The 23,075-nt window shown below is 44.6% G+C and overlaps 2 protein-coding genes and 1 long non-coding RNA gene across 10 annotated transcripts in view; 2 read left to right on the forward strand and 1 right to left on the reverse strand.

Annotated features, from left to right (window-relative positions):
* ZNF182 (zinc finger protein 182) overlaps positions 1–1,603 on the reverse strand; it is a 31,579-nt gene extending 29,976 nt beyond the window's left edge. The window contains exons 1-3 of one of the 8 annotated variants that reach the window (XM_032258573.1): positions 1,456–1,603; positions 1,067–1,254; positions 153–211 (exon numbers count right to left, since the gene is read on the reverse strand). In XM_032258573.1, coding sequence (XP_032114464.1) covers positions 153–167 — 15 coding nt within the window. In that variant the 5' untranslated portion in view covers positions 168–211; positions 1,067–1,254; positions 1,456–1,603. Of the gene's footprint in view, positions 1–152; positions 387–985; positions 1,434–1,455 lie in introns of those variants that run through there. The other 7 variants (XM_032258570.1, XM_032258574.1, XM_032258571.1 and 4 more) reach the window with 7 other exon arrangements.
* A 3,515-nt stretch (positions 1,604–5,118) lies between these two features.
* Positions 5,119–7,197, forward strand: LOC116536758 (sperm acrosome-associated protein 5). Its single transcript, XM_032258576.1, has 4 exons — positions 5,119–5,417; positions 5,845–6,003; positions 6,827–6,905; positions 7,010–7,197. The coding sequence occupies exons 1-4, from the start codon at positions 5,273–5,275 to the stop codon at positions 7,104–7,106; spliced, it is 480 nt and encodes a 159-aa protein (XP_032114467.1). The 5' UTR covers positions 5,119–5,272; the 3' UTR covers positions 7,107–7,197.
* Positions 7,198–17,332: 10,135 nt separating this feature from the next.
* LOC116536759 lies at positions 17,333–21,440 on the forward strand. Its single transcript, XR_004262786.1, has 3 exons — positions 17,333–17,768; positions 20,938–21,032; positions 21,151–21,440. It is a non-coding gene; the product is annotated as an uncharacterized LOC116536759 (long non-coding RNA).
* Positions 21,441–23,075: the final 1,635 nt, after the last annotated feature.

The raw sequence follows: 23,075 nt of genomic DNA on the forward strand, positions 1-23,075 counted from the left end.
ACATTCTAACTTGGCCTTGATCTGCTATCTCTTATTTTGCCTGATCCTAATCCTTATTTACAAATACTTTCCTATTTTGTGGCAGGGATTTCCACATATTTCATCACACTCACGGTAAAATAGAGGGATGAAAAAACAGGTAACATACTTACCTGGGGTTTGGCCATTTCCTGCTCTTCTTGGGAAAAAGCAGAGATGTATGATGGCTGAGCTGGAACAAGTGGAGAAAAGCAGAGCATATGAAAATACCCCATCAGACTTTCAGTGCCCAGAATTAGCTGCCTAGCTATCCCCTCACATCAGCTGGCCATGAAACCGCCCTCTGGAAGAGTTTGGGCAACCATGTGGTTTTAACAGTCTGTGTATTCTTCACTCTTCATGTGAACCTTGAACACAAAAGGTTTTATATACACATGTATTACATTGTGTACTGACCCAGAAATTGTATTTCTAGGTATTTTCCTTAAGGAAATAATTTATCATCATGTATCATAATTTCTCTGTACATACCCACGTTTCAGCATTGATTTTAATAATGCCAAACTAAAACGATCCTCTAAGACCCATAATGGATTAAAAATGAAATATAAAAGATAAAATGCTACAAAGCTGTTTAAAACGTTATATGGAGCTGCATAGTATCTATGCACTTTATGGTACATGTATCTCAACTAATTATTTTTTAAAGGTATACAAAAAAAAAATTTTACCCTGAATTAAAACTTCTAAATGAAAACAAAGTAGGTTATAAAACTGAGGGAATCCATTTTAAAGCTATATGTTAAATGTTTAAAAGGGATACTCCTATACACACCAAAAATGTCTAACAATGAACGGGGAGGAATTAGTTCCTTTTGATTTTCTTTTCCTCTATTTCTGAATTAATCTATAATTCAAATGTTATTTGTTAAATGCCAAAAACTACACTCTAAAACTATTACTCCAATTACATTTTAGCCCCATCTCCCTCAGACCCCGCACCTACCCCTCTTCCCAGGCCCCCAACTCTGGGTGAGGCCCAGGGTCAGGTGAGACCTTGCAGGTGCCTCTCCTTCCTTCTGCTCACCTCACCAGAGCCCCGCCTTGCCCAGGAGCTGGAAAAAGGCCTTCGGGTGCAGGTTCACTTCGGCCGGAGCATTCACACCAGACCCCCACCTCGGGGCTTGGGCAAGGGGAGAGGGTAAAGGGAGGAGCGGGGCGCGTCTAAAGAGGGGCCTGAGGGATGCGCATGAACCCTTAGCGCAGGTCACTGTGCTGGAAAATGTGTAAAAGTCAAAGTTTAATAAGCCCCATTCAATCCTGCTTAGCCCCCATAACTTTGTTCACCAGCAAGCCCCTAGAACCTCGTCCAATGACCTCTCCGTTCCCCATCACTCAACCCCCAACCCCCACTTCACTCATCTCGCAGAACTCCCCATCACTCAGCCCACGACCCCTAGCACTTGGCCCCTCAACCTCACTCTTTCGACAACAGATTTTCTGCTCGCTGAGGAGAAGACCGTTACAAAACCTGGCCCCAACAAGCACTTCCGCTTCGGGACCGACTCTTTGGCACCGCAGCCTAAAGGGCTGCAGCGGTCGGTTCTGCGCACGCTCAGTGGAGCCTTTGAGACGCCCATCCGCCAATAGTCAACATGGGGCCACGGCGCAGGCGCAAAGGGAAGGTAGCGGTGCTGGTGACGTCACTGCTTGAGGCGAGATGGCCGAGCCCACCGTGTCTTTTCGCTTCTGGGACAACGTCGCTGAGCGGGTGTTTACTTAGTTCTGCAGAGGCCAGCCTTCCTAAGACTTCAGACACCGATTTTCTTAGGGCAGGGCGGGGAGGGGAAGTGACCAACTATAGAAAAAATTCTCGCAAGCGGCAATTTCTCACTTTGAACTTGGAGGGCAGCAACAGGGTTGCAGGTGTAAATGAACGGGAAGACAGGGTGCGTGGCTAAATTGCTCTGCGTGCACAGAGTAGGAGGTAGCAAAAAGCCACTGGCTTCATCCAGTGGCCAGGACTGGGAGTTTACGTTTGAAGGATGGTAGATGGGTATGCACACCAACAAGCTGAAAAATAAACGGCGATGTGAGACGCACACACCAGGGGCGAAAGGGTGTATTAAGTGGTGGCTAACAGGTTGCTTTTTCTGGAGTAGTCTGCGTCAGTGTGTTGGGAGTGTAGGGGGTGTAGGCAGGGGCCAGGTGCTTTAGGACCTTCTTGGCCAGGGAGCTCATATTTCATTCTGGACATAATTCTGGACCATAAGAAGGATCCGATTTGTAAAGACCAATCTGAAGAAATCTAGCATTATATACTAACGTTAAAAATACACATATATTGAGCTGGGTGCGGTGGCGCGCGCCTGTAATCCCAGCACTTTGGGAGGCCGAGATAGGCGGATCACCTAAGGTCAAGAGTTCAAGACCAGCCTGTCCAACATGGTGAAACCCCGTCTCTACTAAAAATGCCAAAGATTAGCCGGGCATGGTAGCATGCGCCTGTGATCGCAGCTACTCAGGAAGCTGAGGGACGAGAATCGCTTGAACTCAGGAGGTGGAGTTTGCAGTGAGCCAAGATCACACCACTTCACTCTAATCTGGGCGACACAGTGAGAACACACCTCAAAAAAAAAAAAAAAAAAAAAAAAAAAAAAAAAAAAGGAAAGCTTCCTAGCAGACAAGAAAGCAAGAAAGGAACTCACATCTCTTGCTCCCTGATGCATCAGCACCTCCTGGATATATGACTTATCCACTCTCTCAATGCATTAGGAGGTAGAAAATAGCAAGGGCTGGACCTTTAGGGCCCATCACAGTCTCACCCCTAAGCATCATCTACAACCACCTTGTACACACACACCTACACAAAGAAGGAAATCCTTTAGAGTTGGTGGGATTGGGGGACAGATGAGCCAGTGATACAGCCCCTCAGAAACTATCCCAGGGCCCACAGTGTGCATGCACAAGTTATGAGGCTAGCTTTGCTGCTGCAGAGCCAGGACCCGCACTCTCTGTCCTGGACATCCTCTACCATCAGTCCCTACAGGTGTGACCTCCTCATACAGTAGCCTAAGCAGCAGGTGGCTAGGTGAAGGAGTGTGAGAAGCTGACAAGTGGCTGGTCCCACCACAGAATCTGCACGATATGACACTCTTACCCAAAGACAATGAGAGAAGCCCCCACGTGGCTAGTGAGTTATCATTACAATTGCTCTTAAGATACATTTTTTCAAGACCACAAAAGTCTTGCCAATTGTGAGCAGTCACTTTGGACCAGACCCAGCAGGTGAAGTTGACAGAGCAACAGCACAGAAGGAGCCAGGTCTTTGGTGACCTTGGAGCCACCACACTGGCCCTGGATTACCTGCCTCCAAAAGAGGAATCCACTTCCCTCCTCTTGAAGCTACTGGTGTTTGTGGTGGGGTTGGTGTGTGCAACCAAATCAAATCCTGAGCGATCCATCAGACTTCTGTGTTGGCCAATGTGAGTGTCAGCAAACAGGAGACACATGGGACTGGTGGGCGAGGGGCATGAATAATGGTGACTGACAGGCACATTGGGAGCAAGTGAGGGCAAAGAGAGGCAAAGGGCAATGGAGTGGAGGTGAATGAGCACCATTGTGGAGTGAATGTGGGTCAAAGTGAGGGAATGACTATGCATTCAATTATGAATGAATTTGAGATTATGATGAGATTAAGTAAATGATTGGAAATGAGCCACAATCTAAGCAGAAAAAAGGTGAAAGTGGGAGCAGACTCTGCATGAATAGGACAACTAAATAGGGTGAATGTGAGTGGAGGTGATATGAATACTAAGGATTAGAGTGTGAAGGAATGGTGGTTTTATGAGGCACAAGATGAATGAAGAGGGGAATTTAGGGATAGAGTCAGAGCGAATGGGGGTAATGTGGGATAGAAAGAGAAGAATAGGGTGCAGGAGGGACAGAATAAAAGAGTGGAGTTGGATATGTGGTAGAATGTGAAGCAGGCCGAGTTTGAGTGCGAATGCTATGAGGGAGGGTGACTAGAGATGACTGGGATTAGACGGGGATAATACAGGGTAGTCTAGCCCAGGAACGTAGGGGTACAGGGATCCCAGTGGGAATCAGCAAATGTGAATGAGCTGAAGAGTGCGCATTGAATGGAGGTGATGTTGGGCAGAGTGAGAGGGAATGAAAGTGAAGAGCAGAGGATGGCTGAAGGTGGGTATTGCAAGGCAGAGAGTGGATGAAGGCAACATGGCCTAGGGTGAGTAAAGCGAGGAAACACGGGGAGCCCGATGTGAGCAAAAGTAACGAATTTGAGGTGTAGTGTGACAGAATGCGAGTACTGGGAGGCAGAATGGCAGGCATGAATCAGGAGCAGAGGATGAGCAAGAAGAGGGTGATAGGGGTTACCATGGGAAAGGATTTAAACGAATGAGGCAGTGAGAGGCAAAGTGAGAGTAAATGGAGACAATGAAGAGAAAACTCAGAAAGAACAGCGACCAAACATAGACTAAGTATATGTGGGTAACTTGAGCTAGTGTTTGGGAGTAATAGGGACAGAGCTCCAGGAAATGGGGGTGTTCCGGGGACAGCATCTGAGAGAATAGAGGTGAAGGAGGGGCAGAAAGGGAGTGAATGGGGGAGTTAACAAGGCCCCAAGTCAATGAACGAAGCTGAAGGCTGGGCCAGATGTGAGTAAGTGGGAGTCATTTGATGCAGAGCCAGGAAATAGAGGTGAAGACAGGAAATGGTCTGAGCGAGAGTGAGTGGGATGAAGAAGGAATATGACATGAGAGAATTTGGGTAATGCTAAGTAGATGGGGAATTGTGATAATATGAGGCCCGGTGTGGGTGAATATAAGTGGTTGAGAGGCAGTGTAAGTGAATGCGGGAACAAAAGACAGAATGAGAATGAAAGTGAAAAAGCAGTCAAGCATAAGAATCTGCATGTAATATGCCATTTGTAATATGAAATGTGGGGCACAGTCCAGTAAATTAGGATGGAACAGCACTTTAAGTTCAGAGAGGTGAACAAGCTACCAAGGATGAGTGCTATGGTTTGAATGTGTCCCTTCCAAAATTCAGATGTCAGACACTTCATCCCCAATGCAACAGGGTTGGGAGGTGGAGCCTTTAATTTCCAGTGCAACAGTGTTGGGAGGCATTTAGATTTCTGTGTTCCGTGTTCCAGAATCTATGACTTAGACATTTGCTCATAGAGCCCAGAGTTCCAGATCACCCCTAATTCCGAACACCACAGGGTAAGTCTGGAGCGAGTCACCTGGGAGGTCTTACAGGTGCCATAATGCAGGCCTGGGGCACTGTGATAGTGACCTTGGCCATACTGATGGTTGTCACTGTGGATGCCAAGATTTATGAACGCTGCGAGCTGGCTGCAAGACTGGAGAGGGCAGGGCTGAACGGCTACAAAGGCTACAGTGTTGGAGACTGTGAGAATCCAGTTGCCCCAAATCCTGCCCATACCCTAAGCCACTCACCACATTCAGATCCAGGCCCCCCCTTGTCCTTTATCACCTCTCCAGGTCAGGGCATGATCCCTTCAGTCACTCACTCACTGACTGTGCTGAGTAGTTTAACTAACTCTAATGTCACCACCATTATTGCCTTCACAACCATCACCTCCATCTCTGCCGTCAACATGATCACTACAATCAATATCATCACTGCTGTTACCACCATGAATACCATCACTACCGCCATCACTGATCCCTCACCAGAATCACCAATATCACCACACCAAACCAAGATCACCACCCTCACAACTGAGATGACAACCATCCCTGTCCTCCCCCGATCCTATCCTTCCCTATTCCCAGGCTCTATACCTATTTCTTGCCTCTCTTCTCCCTGCTCCAGGGCTGTGCATGGCTCACTATGAGAGTGGCTTTGACACCGCCTTCGTGGACCACAATCCTGATGGCAGCAGTGAATATGGCATTTTCCAACTGAATTCTGCCTGGTGGTGTGACAATGGCATTACACCCACCAAGAACCTCTGCCACATGGATTGTCATGGTAAGTCAGCACTGGGGACACACTGAAGCCCTGCCAGGCCCTACTCTCCCACACATGGAGGACAAGGTTGTTTAAGCCATAATCTCCTGCAACAAGAGAAAAATGATGAGAAAAGGAGAAAAGTTGCCTAAGCTGTTAGAGACACCAACCTGTATCCCTACCCAGACTATACTGAGGGGTTGTTTAAGACAGAAGAGCTCAGAGCTCCCAATTCTCACAGAGTGGACCCTGCAGTTTTCTTAGACTCAGGAAAGAGGAAACTTACCTCCGTGTGGAATAGAGACAGAGACTGTCCTAATTTGGGGTTGAGGTTACCCAGGCCCTGAGGAAAGAAGCAGATATGTGGTTCTAGAGACAGAAACAGATCACCTTCATGCAGAAATGACAGAATGTTCCAGATAAGACTGGTGTTGCTGAGGACAAAATAGAATAGCAATTAACGTTGTTCAGTGTTGGCCGAAATGGTGGCTGAGGTTGTCCAAGACAGGAAAAAATGGAGATTGAGGTTATTTAGGGCCAGCTCAAATAGAGGTTGGGATTGTCCAGGACCAGATAGCATGGAGGTTGGAGTTATTCATGACTAGACAACATGACAAGATCATCCAGGATCAATCAACATGAGTTAAGGTTGTATAGAACAAGCTAACATGGTGATTGAGATCATGCATAACCAGCTGACAAGAGAATCTATGTCATCTGGAATTGGCCAACATTGTGGTTGAGGTTCTTCAGGCCCCAAAGAACCCAAAACCCCTGGGCCCTCCATTCACTGTTACCCTATCCTCAATGCACCAGATCATTATGTCCCTCTCTTCCCCTTCAGACCTGCTCAATCGCCATATCCTGGATGACATCATGTGTGCCAAGCAGATCGTGTCCTCACAGAACGGGCTGTCTGCCTGGTAAGTTCATGGGGATGGCCTGGACCATGGGCAGCCAGGGATGGTGTCACTGCCACCCCATCAACCTGTCCACTTCATCCTCTCTCTTTTCTTTCATTTCCCAGGACTTCATGGAGGCGGCACTGTTCTGGCCATGATTTATCTGAATGGCTCAAGGGGTGTGCTATGCAAGTGAAAATTGACCCAAAAAATTATCCATGACTCAGATTCGAAGAGACAGGTTTTATTTCCCTTTCATTCCTTTCTCTTGTGCATTTAATAAAGGATAGTATCTATAAACAATGCAAAAGATGCTCTGATGCCTGACTCTCTTCATTTATTCAATGCCTGGAGGTACCCTCATTCCATCACTTTCTCCATACATTCAAAGGTCTAATTAAGAAATACCAGATCACTCAGGGTGGGGCAGGAAGGAATGACAGGGTGGTGAATCAAGAGCATATGTTCTCCTGGGTTCAAAAACCATCTCTACCATCTACTAGCTGTGTTGCCTTGGAAGAGATACTGAATTTCTCTGTGCCTCAGTTTCCTCATGTGTTGAATAAGGATGATAATAATAGTAACTCCTTGATGGGGTTATTTGAAGGATTAAATGAATTAATATTTGCAAAATGTATAAAGTGCTTGGTACATAAGACAGTTATAGGTTTGGAGATAGAGGAGTGGGAAGGGACAGATGAAAATTGGCTTCCCTTAAAAAGAATCACTCTCAGTTCAGGTCACTACAGGGTCTTTATTTAAGGCAGATGTAGTCTCTTCAGGGACAATGAATCCAGTAGGATTGTGCTTACACAGGAAGCTTAGTGGGAATTAGGAGTTAAAGGTACATTTTTCCCACATCCTCCAACATAACACCATTCTCCCAGTCCCCACACCCTCTTTCATGATCAAAGTCTGAAGTTTCAAATGACAGAGTAGGAATGTAGGCAAAACATTCAATGGACACACACGGTAATAATTTCTTCTTACAGAATGCCTGAGTTTCAGTTTGTGTCTTGAGCAGAGAATTTAGGAATTTGAACTTGCCATTCTTTGCAATGGCCAACACCTTTGGAAGCAGCCACTCCCATTAGGAAGCAGTCCCTCATGTTCTTTGTACTCTTTGGTTGGGGTAGTTACTCAAGTACCTGAGGCCTTGAAGTGTTCATTTCAACCAAGATAATCACAGATGATCATGAAAACAGCCAGCTGCCACCGCATGCCAAGGAATGCTGGAGCCCCCTTCCTTACTGCCAGCTGGATTTCGCCTACCTTCAGCCCCATCCAGCCTAGGTAATCAAATCTCACATCTCCCTGTGGGTCCATTAAGGGTGCCAGCATTTTGTGTACTAATTTCTTATTGTTTTTTTTCTTTCATTTTGTTTCGTTTTGTTTTTGAGACAGAGTGTCGCTCTTTCACCCAGGCTGGAGTGCAATGGCTCACTGCAACCTCCACCTCCCGGGTTCAACCAATTCTCCTGCCTCAGCCTCCCGAGTAGCTGGGATTACAGGCGCCCACTTCCACGCCCAGCTAATTTTTGTATATTTAGTAGAGACGGGGTTTTACCATGTTGGGCAGGCTAGTTTTGAACTCCTGGCCTCAGGCAATCCATCCACCTCAGCCTCCCAAAGTGCTGTGATTACAGGCGTGAGCCACCACACTCAGCCTAAAATATATTTTTAATTATTATTCCTTTAGTGGCTATCTTTAAATCTGTAACTTCCTATCATTTGATAAACCCTTTTGTTCTTGTATGGAACTTAGTCTCCATTATGACAAAATAGAGATTCTTAATAATAGTAGATTTTGTTAATTTTTCTATGAGAGTTTGGTATTAAATCTGGAGACATATTTTCCATGTATCATTTCCAAGGACTATGCTTATTTAATTAATTTAATTGGGTTTCCCTTAATACCTGTGCCTAGATGTATGGTGAGGTTTGCCTTCCAACTTACAGCCCTTATGTCTTCAAGGCCTCAAAAGGCGCCTCTCTAGCTGGTTATCAGCTTGCCAGACTTCTAGAAGAATAATAAACCACACTGTACCCTGTGAATACAGCTTTGTCAGAAGCAGGCTTCTGGTGTGACTGATGTTTCTTTCAAGTTTACATACCAATCAGAAAGAAATTCCATGTACATTTCTTTCCTAAACTCTGAGCTTCAGAAAAAAAAAAAAAAAAGTTGCTCTAATAGAAATTGGAATGGGAAAGTAAAATAAATATAAGTTACTTTGATTGTTTAAGAAAAATTCTTTAGGCCGGGCGCAGTGTCTCATGCCTGTAATCCCAGCACTTTGGGAAGCCAAGTCAGGCAGATCGCCTGAGGTCAGGAGTTCAAGACCAGCCTGACAAACATGGAGAAAGCCCGTCTCTGCTAAAAATACAAAATTAGCTGGGTGTTGTGGCGCATGCCTGTAATCCCAGCCTCTCGGGAGGAACCCGGGAGGCAGAGGTTGCAGTGAGCTGAGATCATGCACGCCAGCCTGGGCAACAAGAGCAAAACTCTATTTCAAAAAAAAAAAAAAGAAAGAAAAATACTTTAAAATTGGAGAGAGGCTGGGCACAGTGGCTCATGCCTCTAATCCAAGCACTCTGGTAGGCCAAGGTGGGTGGATCATTTGAAGTCAGGAGTTCAAGACCAGCCTGGCCAATGTGACAAAACCCTGTCTCTACTAATAATACAAAAAAAAAAAAAAAAAATTAGCCAGGTGTGGTGGCATGTACCTGTAATCCCAGCTACTCAGGAGGCTGAGGCATGAGAATCACTTTAACCCAGGAGGCAGAGGTTGCAGTCATCTGAGATTATGCCACTGTACTCCAGCCTGGGTGACAGAGTGAAACTGTGTCTCAAAAGTACATACATAAATAAAAATAAAATTGGGGCGAGAAGGTAAAAATAGTTTTAGGGAGCCACGAACAGGGGAAAGGGAGATTAGAAGGCTAGCAGATCCAGGATTTGGGGGGAGAAGGACTCAACTAGAATGCAAAGAGCCTTTTAGGAAATCTGGAAACAATTGAGGTGACCAAGAGAATAAGCAGAAGGACGAGGCCAGATTGTGGTGAGGCTAGCTCTTCACCATCTCACTTCAACATCACCGTGAGACAATAGTTCACAAAACTAACAATTTACAGTTAGCAACAAAAGTTCATATCCTTTAAGAAGATATTTCTGAGCTTTCAAATATGTCCAACCCTCACTGACCCACTGCAGTTTCCTTCTCATCACATCCCATCTGCTCATTTCTTTCTTTCTCTTTTTTTTTTTCATTTTTTTTTTTTTTAGACAGGGTCTCTGTCACCCAGGGTGGAGTGCAGAGGTATGATCTAGGTTCACTGCAACCTCCACCCCCCAGGTTCAAGCAATTCTCATGCCTCTCCCTCCCAAGAAACTGGGACTACAGGTGTGGCCACCACACCTGGCTAATTTTTGCAATTTTAGTAGAGACAGGGTTTCACCATGTCGGCCAGGCTGGTCTCAAACTCCTGACCTCAAGTGATCCACCCACCTCAGCTTTCCAAAGTGCTGGGATTACAAACATGAGCCACCGTGCCTGGCCTGCTCATTTCCTTCTTATCTGTACAACTCAAACTTAGGACTTCTCTCTCTGTGATCCAATGTCCTCCCTCCTCCAAAGAGGCAATCACATCTGGTTTGGTCACAGGATACCCTGTAATGGAAAATGATACAAGGCTTGAGCATGTCTGTGTGGGCTTTGGGACCTTAAAAAGTTAGGAAGGTACATATTCATGAGGGTAAATTTCACATGGGAGATGAAAATACAAACACCTTGTTCAGTCTGGAAGGAATTAAGAATCTTTAATCCCTAGAACCTGAGGTCAAAATATTGAAGCACATCAGAGATGGAAATTTATTCTACTGGATGTACCATGCATTACTCAGGGAAGCCATCCTAACCCACAGAGACCAGATGGCTATAGTTCTGTAGCATCACATCTTTATATCTCTCTATAGTTCTCTAGCATCACAGGGTTCTCTGAGGAGAATCCAGTCAGTTTCACTGCTCCTGGGTGAAATGCACAGCCACATCCTCAAATGACACGATCCTTGTAATTGCATGCTTCTATTCAATTGGTTGGATAAAAATTAAAGTGATAATACTTTTTAAAATAAAGGGAATATTATTCAGAGGAAAGCTACTCTTTAATCATTTCAAAAGGCCTTTTCTGAGATATTTGCAATACCTATATATAGCAAAGGACTTTTATGCTAAGGAAACTACAAAGAACTCCTACAAATAATAAGATAAAAATAGATGGATAATCCAATAGAAAAACCAGAAAAAAAGATTTGAACAGGTAATTCACCAAAGAAGATATCTAAATGGCCGAAAAACACATGAAAAGGTGCTCACCATCATTAGTCATCAGAGAAAGGCAAACTTAAACCACAATTAGATATCACTGCATGCCAACAGAAAACCAAAAATATGACCAACAACCTTCAGCTTTCCTTTGAGACGAAGTCTTGCTCTGTCGCCCAGGCTAGAATGCAGTGGCATGATCTCGGCTCACTGCAACCTCCGCCTCCCACGTTCAAGTAATTCTCCTGCCTCAGCCTCCTGCATAGCTGAGATTACAAGCACATGCCACCACAACCAACTAATTTTTATATTTTTAGTTGAGACAGGGTTTCACCACGTTAGTCAGGCTGGTCTCGAACTCCTGATCTCGTTATCCACCTGCCTTGGCCTCTCAAAGTGCTGGGATTACAGTCATGAGCCACAGCACCAAGCCTAATTTTTGTATTTTTAGTAGAGACGGGGTTTCACCATGTTGGCCAGGCTGGTCTCGAACTCCTGACCGCAGGTGATCCGCCCACCTTGGCCTCCCAAAGTGCTAGGATTACAGGCGTGAGCTACCACGCCTGGCCTGGCTTTTTGCTATTTGAGTCCTTCTTCCCTCTTCCCCTAAATCCTGGATCTGCTACCCTTCCAATCTCCTTCCAAATGTTGGCAGGATGTAGAGCAACTGAAGCTCTCATACATTGTTGGTGGAAGTAAAATAGTGTAGGCACTTAACAGATTGGTAGAATCTACTAAAGCTGAACATCTAACATAACATCTAAGTTTTTAACTAATTTATCACATCTGCAAGAGGTAAATGATACACCTAACCTAGGATCCAGCAATTCCACTGTTAGGTATATAACCAATGGAAATGCACACATATGTTCACCAAGACATGCACAAGAATATTCATAGACACATTATTTCTAATAGTTAAAATGGAATATCCACCAGCAGGGGAATGGATTAACCATTGTGATATATTTATACAATGGAATAGTGAATAGTGTGAAAAAAGAACAAACTACTGACACATGAAATAACGAGGATGGATCTCAAAAACATTATGGTAAGTAAAAGAAGCCAGACCCAAAAGAATAATAATGTATGATTCCATTTATATGACTTTTAAGAACTGAAAAAAAATATATGGTGACAGAAATCAGAATGTCATTAGCCATAAATCAAGAGATAGTGATTGGAAGTGGCATGATGAAGGCTTCTGGGTGGCTTGTCATTTCCTGCTTTTTGATCCAGGTACGGGTTACAAAGGTGTTTTCACTTGGCAGAAATTCATTAAACCGTATATTTTATACATTTTCCTGTATATATTCTGCTTCAATTAAAAGTCTGACCCAAAAGATTTTTATCTAAGCTAGTTTTCCATAAAAGGTTTTAAAAAAACAGTAAGAGGGCCAGGTACAGTGGCTCACACCTGTAATCCCAGCACTTTGGGAGACCGAGGCTGGCAAATCACATGAGGCCAGAAGTTCAAAACCAGCCTGGCCAACATGGTGAAACCCCATCTCTACTAAAAATACAAAAATTAGCCAGGCATGTTGGCACGTGCCTATAATCCCAGCTACTTGGGAGCCTGAGGCAGAAGAATCGCTTGAACCCGAAGGCAGAAGTTGCAGTGAGTCAAGATCGCGCCACTGCACTCCAGCCTAGGCAACAGAGCGAGACTCTGTCTCAAAAAAAAAAAAAAAAAAAAATGCCAGATGTGGTGGCTCACACTTGTAATCCCAGCAATTTGGGAGGCTGAGGCAGGTGGATCACCTGAAGTCAGAAGTTCGAGATCTTCCTGCTCAACATGGTGAAACCTCGTCTCTACCAAAAATCCAAAAACTATTAGCTGGGCGTGGTGGTACATGCCTGTAATCCCAGCTACTTCGGAGGCTAAGGCAGGAGAATCGCTTGAACCCGAGAGGCAGAGATTGCAGTGACCCAAGATTGCCATTGCACTCCAGCCTGGGCAACAGAGCGAGACTCCATCTCAAAAAAAAAAAAAAAAAAGTAAGAGAAAGATTTAAAAATCCCACAGGAAAAAGAGTAGCATATGTGAAAGAATTATTAACAAAAAATATATAAAAAGAAAAATAAAAGATACTCAACCTCATTGACAAACACACATAAAAGAAATGAAATATTTTCAACTCTCAAATGGCAAGGATTAAAACCATGACAAGAAGATTAGAAATGGTATTTTCTTTCATTATTATTGGAGGGTGTCAACTTGTACTAACGTTTCAAAAGGCAATTTGGCGATGTCTATGAAAGTTCAAAACGTGCCCACCTTTTGAACCAGATATTCTGGAAATGTTCACCACTGTGTACAAAGAGAGATGACAAGATAAAAAATAACAGATGTTGCTGAGGTTGTAGAGAAAAGGGAATGCTTATACATTGTTGGTGGGAATGTAAATTAATTCAACCATTGTGAAAAGCAGTGTGGCGATTCCTCAAAGAGCTGAAAAGAGAATTATCATTCAACCCAGCAATCCCATTACTGGGTATATACCCAAAGGAATATACATTGTTCTACCATAAAGACTCATGCATGCAAATGTTCATTGCAGCACTATTCAGAATAGCAAAGACATGGAATCAGCCTAAATGCCCATCAATGATAGACTGGATAAAGGAAATGTGGCACATATACACCATGGGATACTATGCAGCCATCAAAAAGAGCAAGATCAGGCCAGATGCGGTGGCTCACACCTGTAATCCAAGCACTTTGAGAGGCCGAGGTGGGAGGACCATGTAAACCCAGGAGTTCAAGACCAGCCTGGACAACATAGCAAGACCGCTTCTCTACAAAAAATAGTAACAATTTTAAAAAGAACAAGATCATGTCCTATGCAGCAACATGGATACAGCTGGAGGCCATTGTCCTTAACAAACTAACACAGCCCAAACCAAATACAGAATGTTTTCACTTATAAGTGGGAGCTAAATGATGAGAGCTCATGGACACAAAGAGGGGAACAACAGACACTGGGGCCTACTCGAGGGTGGAGGGTGGGAAGAGGGAGAGGATCAGAAAAAATAACTATTGGGTATTAGGTTTAGTACCTTGGTAACGAAATAATCTGTACAACAAACCCCCGTGACATGAGTTTACCTACATAACAAAACTGCACATGTAACCCTGAAGCTAAAATAAAAGCTGAAGAAAAAGATAGATGACAAGGGAGATCACTGCCACACTGTAGCAGAAATTACACAAAAGTCCTTCAATATGGGGCCGATTAATAAATCATGGTACATGAATACAAGAAAAAAATGCATCTCTTAAAAATATCTCTGTGTCCTGAGACTGAAATACCTTCCAACAACAAATGTTCATTGAGTAGGGGCTATCCCAGCTATGCCAGTGAGCAGCTGTGCAAGCCCATGCCATTTGCTTATCCACTCTGGTACTCAGCTTCCTTATCTGTAAGAAGTAGATAAAAATGGTACCTACTTCCCAAGGTTATTGTGAGAATTAAAAGTGATCATGCATATATAATGTTTAGTACGGTGTCAGGCCCAGTGTGAGCTCACTATGTGTCGGCTTCTGTTGTGTCACTTTTATTATCATTATCTTCATTTATATTATCATTATCATTACTACTATGACCATTATTGATATTATTCTGGAAAGGGAAAAAGGAATTGCAAACCAGTTTTACATAATGAGCAGATTTTAGCAAAAGGAAGACATTTGCATACACATATATGTGTATGTAAATATAAAGAGAAAGAACAAGGGGGAGAGATAGGTATATAGGTGGAAATTAACCAAATTTATCAGAAATTGGTTATCTGGAATGAGTGGTGATATGAGACTATGAGTTAATTTTCCCTTTTAGATTGTATATTCCTCAAGAGTTTGGATTTTTGGTGTGCCACTTCTCTTCTGTAGGAAGAGAAAAAAATGACAAAATAATATAGACTTCCTTAAAAAGGGCAGAAGGGAAAGTACTGAAAATGCTAAGGGACATCATGAATTCTGAGTTTAGAAAGGAAAAGAGCAGACCTTTGGGTTGCTCAGTCTGTACTGAAATCCCAGATGAGAAAAAACTACATATAGATCAGAAAAGAATTTGAAGGACATGGGGTTTACTGATTCTTCCTGATGATCAAGGTTTTATCCATATATTGAGCCAGAATATAAGAGTTATTTGTGAAGACATGGCTTTGATTTCCTGAAGAGTCACATCTTTTTAGTTCTGTTTTAGCAGGACACCTTTGGTTGACATGAAGACATATTTTAAGTCACAGCAGAGCAATCCTATCCCTGTATTTATCACAAAATTGCTGATGAGGACTTGGCTGACGCATCAGAGAACTATCTTACCAAGGAAATATTTTCTTCTGAGGAAGTGAGTTACCTTCTCTGTATGGGTGAGATAAATAAAGCAAATGAGTTTCTTTCCCTCTATGTTGTGGCTTCTAGGAAGTTCAGAACAATAACTGCAGCTCAACATAATTATGCAGAATCCTACGATCCACATCTAGACAGTTCAATCTGGCCCTGGTTTTGCTCTACTTCCCTATTCCTTTTTATCAGTTTATACGTATCCATTTTATGGTATTAATAATAGTATAATAATATTATTAAATTCATATATAAGACTTACGTATGTGCTAAGCATTGTTGTGAACACTTATATTGACTCAATTGATCTACACAACAACCATACAAGGTAGGTATTATTATTATCATTATCATTAACATCACCATGCCCATTTTACAGTTAGGGAAACTAAGGTACAAAGAGGTTAAATAACCACTCTGCCCGCAGACCACCCGCCTTCTCACTTCTGTTCTATGTGAACTCTGCCCCTCCTCACACCTGGCTCTGATGTTAAGATCCGAATTCTTTTTTTTTTTTTTTTTTTTTTGAGACGGAGTTTCACTCATGTTACCCAGGCTGGAGTGCAATGGCACGATCTCGGCTCACCGCAACCTCCGCCTCCTGGGTTCAGGCAATTCTCCTGCCTCAGCCTCCTGAGTAGCTGGGATTACAGGCACGCGCCACCATGCCCAGCTAATTTTTTGTATTTTTAGTAGAGACGGGGTTTCACCATGTTGACCAGGATGGTCTCGATCTCTTGACCTCGTGATCCACCCGCCTCGGCCTCCCAAAGTGCTGGGATTACAGGCTTGAGCCACCGCGCCCGGCCCAAGATCCGAATTCTTATTCGGGCAAGGTCCCCATGTGTTTCCAAAATCAGTCACAACTTCCTCCGACAGCTACCTGTTTCCGACCTTTACCCTGCGTTAGGTACTGCAGGTCGCTATACTTACTCATGCGCAGTAGCGGTTCCTAAAATCGTCAGCGCTAGCAGCCAAAGTTGTTTTGTGGTTTTCTTTAATTTAATGATTTAAAAAAAATTTAATTGTACACATTTGTGGGGTGCAGAGTGATATTTCAATACATACATACAATGTGTAATGATCAAATCAGGGTAATTAGCATGTGCGTCACCTCAAATATTTATCATTTCTTTGTGTTGGGAATATTCAAAATCCTCTCTCCTAGGTATTTGAAAATGTACAACAAATTATTGCTAACTATAGACATCGAACAGTGCTATAGAATACCAGAAGTTTTTTGTTCCTTTGCTCCAATGATTGTACGTCTTTGGCTGGCAAGAAAAATGGCCGTGCCAGTAAACCAGCTGGTCAAGGGAGCGGGGCACCTTTATAGCCCTTACCATTCCGTACAGGAGAGTAATATGCCTCTTAAAGTTTGGAAAAGATAGAGCTCCAAGAGGACTTTGAAAACTTGGCTATAAAACTGGGTCCCTTTGTGCAAAGCTAGTGACTGGCAAATCATGCCCGTGTTTGAGGAGTTTCAAGAGAACGGGTATGCAAAAATGCGGAGTTCAATACTTACCTGGCAGGGGAGATACCATGATCACAAAATGCGGAGTTCAGGACCGCAGACCACCCCCCCCGCCGGGAGATACCATTGAGGAGATGGGGGAGGCCTGAAATGGTACGGACCACCCTGTTACCAGGAGAAGGGATGCAGAGTTGGTGATAATACATTCCTCTACCGGTCAGTATCTCTAGGGAGAAGGGGAGAACGTGTGAAGCTGGTAGTCCTCTCAAGAAAATAACAGTAGGGAGATAGATACTATTAAGCTAGTTGTGGCGAAGGCTCAGGTTGGTACAGTCCGCCTTGGGAGATACCACTGGTGCAAATAGGGAGGTGTGGTACAATCTGTCCTTGGAGAAAGAAACCAAGAAAGTGACATTGGTAAACATAGGCGCAGGGAGACTTGGAGACAGAAGCCCAGGGATAAAGGGGCCCGGGTGAGGTGGAATCTTAGTCGGAGACTAGGTAAGAAGCCAGGCAAATCTGGTGGTGACCCCGCCAGGCCTACATTCCATCGACCTCCTGGGAACCTGTTGCAGAGAGATTTGAGAGGGCAGAGATTCCAGGGTCCCAGTGCTATGGGCCCCCCCCCAGGCCTAGGGGAATAAACAGGAGACAGACGGTGATCAGGTTGCGGACCCCGACCACTCTGCCCTGTTAATTACATTCTACCAATTGATCACCTGAAAGAAAATGCACAGGTGAGCCCTTTCAGGCTATTGAAATAGGGAAAACTTTCATTAATGAGGAACATCCCCAAGGATGGAGACCTCAGGTTGTATAGAGGCAGGTAAGCAAAAGAGTCATCCTTGAGTCATCAGGACAGATAGAGATAGGTCTTATCTCAGCATATGCAAATACATTAGGGACTACTATGGACTGAATTGCACCCCATCCCCCCCAAAAATTCATAAGTTGAAATCCAAACTCTCAATGTGATGGTATTTGAGGATGGACCCTTTGAGAGGTAATGAAGGCTATATGAGGTCATGCGATGGGGCTTTGGTCTAATGGGATTAGTGCCCTTATATAAACAGACGTCTGTTTATATAAACAGTGAGAGCTTGCTCACTCCATTTTGCTGTCTCCATTTCCACAAAAAACAGGTGATGTGAGAACACAGTAAGAAGCCAGTTGTCTGCAAGCCTTATGGCTTTTTTTATAGAGAGCCCTCACCAGGAACCAAATCAGCTGTCCCCTTCATCTTGGACTTCTTCCAGCTTCCAGAACTATGCCAAATAAACTTCTGGTTTAACCCATCCAGCCTGTGGCATTTTGTTATGGCAGCCCAAGCAGGTAATCCAGGGACTTTTGCAGTTAGCCCTTTGCTGGAACACCCAAGGGAGGCAAGGGTGGTGAGAATTTCATAACCATGACCACTTTCCAGGAGCACAGGACCCACTCAGATATAAAGTAACACCATCACCCCCCTTCCAGCTCACTCTGCCCCTCATGACTCCCATTCCTTTGCACTCTACCAATCATTCACATCTATTCTCTCCCACGGTGCCCCCAATTTCTCCCCATTCAATCACACTGCTATTTGCTTTCATTCATTCTGCCTCATGGCCACCATTCACGCATCTTGTACCCCATATAAACACCTGTTTTTATTGTGGTAAAATATATATAACATGAAACTATTTCAACTATTTTACAGTGTACAATTCAGTGTCATTTCGGACATTCACAGTGTTGTGCAACCATTACCACTATCTAATTCCAGACCATCTTCACCACCCCAAAAGGAAACTCCATCCCCATTAAGCAATCATTTCCTAGCCCCTTTCACCCCAGCGCCTGGCTACCACTTAATCTGCTTTCTGGTGCTATAGATTTGCCTATTATGGATATTTCATATAAGTAGAATCATACACTATGTGGTCTTTTCTGTCTGGCTTCTTTCACAGAGCATAATGTCTTCAAGGTTCATCCATGCAGTAGCATATAACAGTGCTTCATTCTTTTCTGTGGCTGAATAATATTCCATTGTATGGATATACTATACCATATTTGCTTCATCCACTCATCAATTGTAAGATATTTGAGTTGTTTCTACCTTTTGGCTATTGTGAATAGTGCTGCTATGAACATTCATATATAAGTTTTTGTTTGAATAACTACCTGTTTCCGATTATATTAGGTATATAACTAGGAGTGGAATTGTTGGATCATATGGTATTTCTATGTTTAATTTTTTGAGGAACCACCAATCTGTTTCCTACAGTGGCTGCACCATTTTTCTTTCCAACCAGCAGTGTATTAGGCTTCCAATTTCTCCACATCCTCTCCAACACTTGTTGTTGTGTTGGTTTTCATTGTAGCCATCCTAGCAGATGTAAAGTGGTATCTAATTGTGGTTTTGATTTGAATTTCCCTGATGACTAATGACAAATCTTTTCATGAGCTTATTGGTCATGTGTACATCATGTATATCTTCTTTTGAAAAATAATCTATTCAAGCCTTTTGCCCAGTGTTAACTGGGGATTTTTTGGTTGTTAGACTGTAAGAATTCTTTATATATTCTTGATACTAAACTCTTATCAGATTATAATTTTCCCATTCTCTAGGTTGTCTTTTCATTCTCCTGATAATGTCATTTGATACACAAAAGTTTTCATTTTTATTAAGTCCAATTATTCATTTTTTCTTTTGTTCCTTATGCTTTTGGTATCATATCTAAGAAACAATTGCCAAGTCCAAAGTCATGAAGATGGATTCCTTCATTTTCTTCTAGTTATTTTATAGTTTTAGTTCTTATACTTAGGTCTTTGAACCATTTTGAGTCAATTTTTATATATTGTATGGGGTCATGGTACAACTTCATTCTTTTACATGTGTATATCTATTTTTTCCAGGGCCATCTATTGAAGGGACTATCCTTTCCCCCATTAAATGATCTTGGCACCCTAATCAAAAATCATTTGAGCTTCATGGGTTTTTTTCTGGACTTTCAATTCTATTCAATTGATCTGTATGTTTATCCTGGTGCCAGCACCACACTGTTTGGATTACTGTACCTTTGCAGTAAGTTTTGAAATAGGGAAGTGTCAATCTTCCAACTTTGTTCTTTTTCAAGATTGCTTTTCCTTCATCAGCACCCTAAATAGCTCAAACTCCCTGTAAGTGACAAGGAGGAAAAGGGAAGGATTTCTGGTAATCATGAAATAGATAGGGGCCAGTAGGACAATTAACTGGTAACACATTCCTGGATGGTCTCGAGCGGTGGAACTCAAAACTTGGAATCCCATTGCATCAGTTTGGCATGGGATTGCTCTGTGCTGTGTCACACACACTACATTTGTGGGTTTTCTCTGTGCTTCACTAGCCTGGCCAAGCAGTAACACCAGTATTTGAATGAGTCCACTTCATTAGAACTGACTTTTGGGATCAGGTGCGGAACTGCCTGAGGAAGAAGGTTACCCTGCCCGCCTGGGGCCCCACTAGGCAGGGAACTGCTGGGGCACCCACAGGACACTATAAGGCCTATGGACCTGAACACAAAAGGTGGGGGGAGTACACATCTCTGGACTGAGGATGGGCTACCCTGACCCCATGACTGGCTAGAGTGGGAGGAGCCCTGTGAGTTGGCCCTGTGATTTAGGGTACTCTGAGACGCATATGACACGTGAACAAGGCTATAAAGCAACGACGTCAGGCTGATGTCGATCCCCTAAGCACAGCTGGGGAGACTCTTTTGTAAATAGCTAGCATGCCTCTCTTCTTGTCGCATTTGTATTTGCTATTACAGATGACATCATTTCTGTTCCTTTCCGGAGCAGTATCAAGACCCCAGATTTATTGAGGTGGGGCAAAACTGTTACTTCATGTGAATAAAGATGAGATGTTTATATTGCTGTCCCAACCAGGACTCAAAAGGAGGCGGCTGTCCTCTTGAATCCAAACCAGGGGACTCGTGCTGGGCTTGCTCACCGCTGCTTCTCGCCAGAACGCGGCCAAGAGGGTAAGTCTCTCATTCATGTTAGCCACATCAAGCCTGGCTGTCTAATCTATGAGCCACGTGAGCAAATAACCCTTATTGTGCTACGCCACCTTGTGGTCATATAGACTTCTTTCATCAGAGGAGATCAAAAGGCGGAGAGGACCCCGAAGAGGACTGGCGCCCTCTAGAGGATGAGAAAGCTCAATACCACCATGAGAGAGAGGAAATTGACCCCGTCCTTTGCCCGAAAAAATGCGAAAGACACAACAGGGGAGGGACAAGAAGGTGAGGCCATGTCCTTCCTATCTGGAGGAGGAGACAGCCTCTGTATCACCCAGAGGCCCTGCCTGTCCTTAAGAACCTAGCCCAGGAACCAAATGAAAAAGCAGCTGCCTGGCTACAGAGAACGTATCCAACAGAGCGTAGCAAGTCCACCTGACAGGGGCTGAAATGAATCACTTGGCTGCCCCAGGACGGGATGGAAAAGTGGATTCTGCACAATTAGTGCAGAAGCTGGGAGTGGCCCGCAGGAGGCTTCGCACTGCAGTCCATGTGCACCTGGTCGGAGTGGATTTTGCATTTTTATGAATTGTGGTGGCTTGGAGAGCTGCCAACCCTACGCGAGGCCTCATAACCCCCTGGGCAGAACGGCGATGGAAAACCCTAGCTGAGGCCGAAGATGTCCTCCGTCAGCTCGACACATTCCAGCGGGATTATCTGGTGGCAGATGGCGCGGCGTGAGGACTCAACTCCGAGGAGGCTGAATGGAGTGCTTAGTCCACACGGTAGCTTCTCAGGGAGCGCCTGACAAGCACAAGTCCTGCTTCCTGTCAGTGACGGCAAAGGCTAAACAACCCACCAGCCCGTGGCTGCCCTGGATGGAATAGAAACCCATGGAGGACAAACTCACAGCCCAGTGTTGCCTGCAATTGTGAAAACAATGCCCCACCTGGCCCAAATCACAAGGAGCATCACCAGTGAGGCCGCCCCCTCCTAATCCAAATGAACCACCAGCAGCCAGGCCCCCGGTTGAGCGGGAACCCTGAGATGAACAGAAGAGGTCATCTGTTAGTCAGGGTTCTGCAGAGCAACAGAACCAATAGGAGGTGATGCGTCTACATCTATGTGGAGATATACAGGATGTATTATAAGGAATTGGCCCACACCGATCCAGAGGCCCACAAGTCCCAAGACCTGTAGTTGGCGAGCTGGGGACCCAGGAGAGCCGGCGGCACAGGTCCAGTGTGACGACCAGCAGGCCTGAGGCCGAGGAAGAGCTGACGTTTTAGTTCATGCTCCAAGGCGGGAATAAATGGCGTCTCAGCCCCTGCACTCAGGCAGGAGGAGGGGCTGACTCTGACTCACGGAGGGTCAGCTGTCTTGTTCTACTCAGGCCTTCGACTGACTGGGCAGGGGCCCCCCACATCCGGGAGGGAGGTCAGCTTCACTCAGTCTTCCAGAGAAAGGTTAATCTCACCCAGAAACACCCTCACAGCCACACCCAGAACAGTTTGACCCAATGGCTGGGCACCCTTGTGGCCCAGGCAAGTTGACACATAAAATTCACCATCATGGGTCGTATGGAGTCCTAAGGGACAAGAGGATCCCAAATCCGATGTGCTCTGATAAATCGGTGGAACAACACAGCACGAGCCGGAGTGGGGGGAACAGCGTGGCAGGCCTCTGCCTCCGAGGCAGCCTCACCTTCACCACCTGCCTTGATCTCTGCCAGTGACAGGGGCCCACCCCACGCAGATCCCGTGGTTTTGGAAGCAGGCCCCTCTGGCAGATGATCACCCTTTACCACATTAACTGACGTTGGCTCTCAGGCAAATGAATGCCCTGGGCGGGCTCTCAACAATGAGGGTGCTGGAATCTCAAGGAGGGTGCTGGAATCTCCCTCATTCCAGGCAGCATTCAAGTTTAAAGGGCCCTCCCCAGGAGGCGGCCCACTGGGGAGGAGAAGCCAGGAAAGCATCATCACCCACTTCCCATTCCAGTTGGCCCAGGGTTGCTAAAAGACATTTCTGTCCTGGTCGTTGTCCCCAATCCGCCCCGTGTCCC

This window comes from Sapajus apella, unplaced genomic scaffold (genome assembly GCF_009761245.1).
Source record: "Sapajus apella isolate SASKATOON/1434 unplaced genomic scaffold, GSC_monkey_1.0 scaffold103, whole genome shotgun sequence".
Lineage (NCBI taxonomy): Eukaryota > Metazoa > Chordata > Mammalia > Primates > Cebidae > Sapajus > Sapajus apella.

Excerpts from the sequence above, each read along its gene's own strand:
- LOC116536758 (XM_032258576.1), top strand. The coding sequence starts at position 5,273 with ATGCAGGCCTGGGGCACTGTGATAGTGACCTTGGCCATACTGATGGTT. Across the intron at positions 5,418-5,844 it reads AGGCTACAGTGTTGGAGACT|GGCTGTGCATGGCTCACTAT; the intron begins GTGAGAATCCAG and ends TCCCTGCTCCAG. Across the intron at positions 6,004-6,826 it reads CTGCCACATGGATTGTCATG|ACCTGCTCAATCGCCATATC; the intron begins GTAAGTCAGCAC and ends CTTCCCCTTCAG.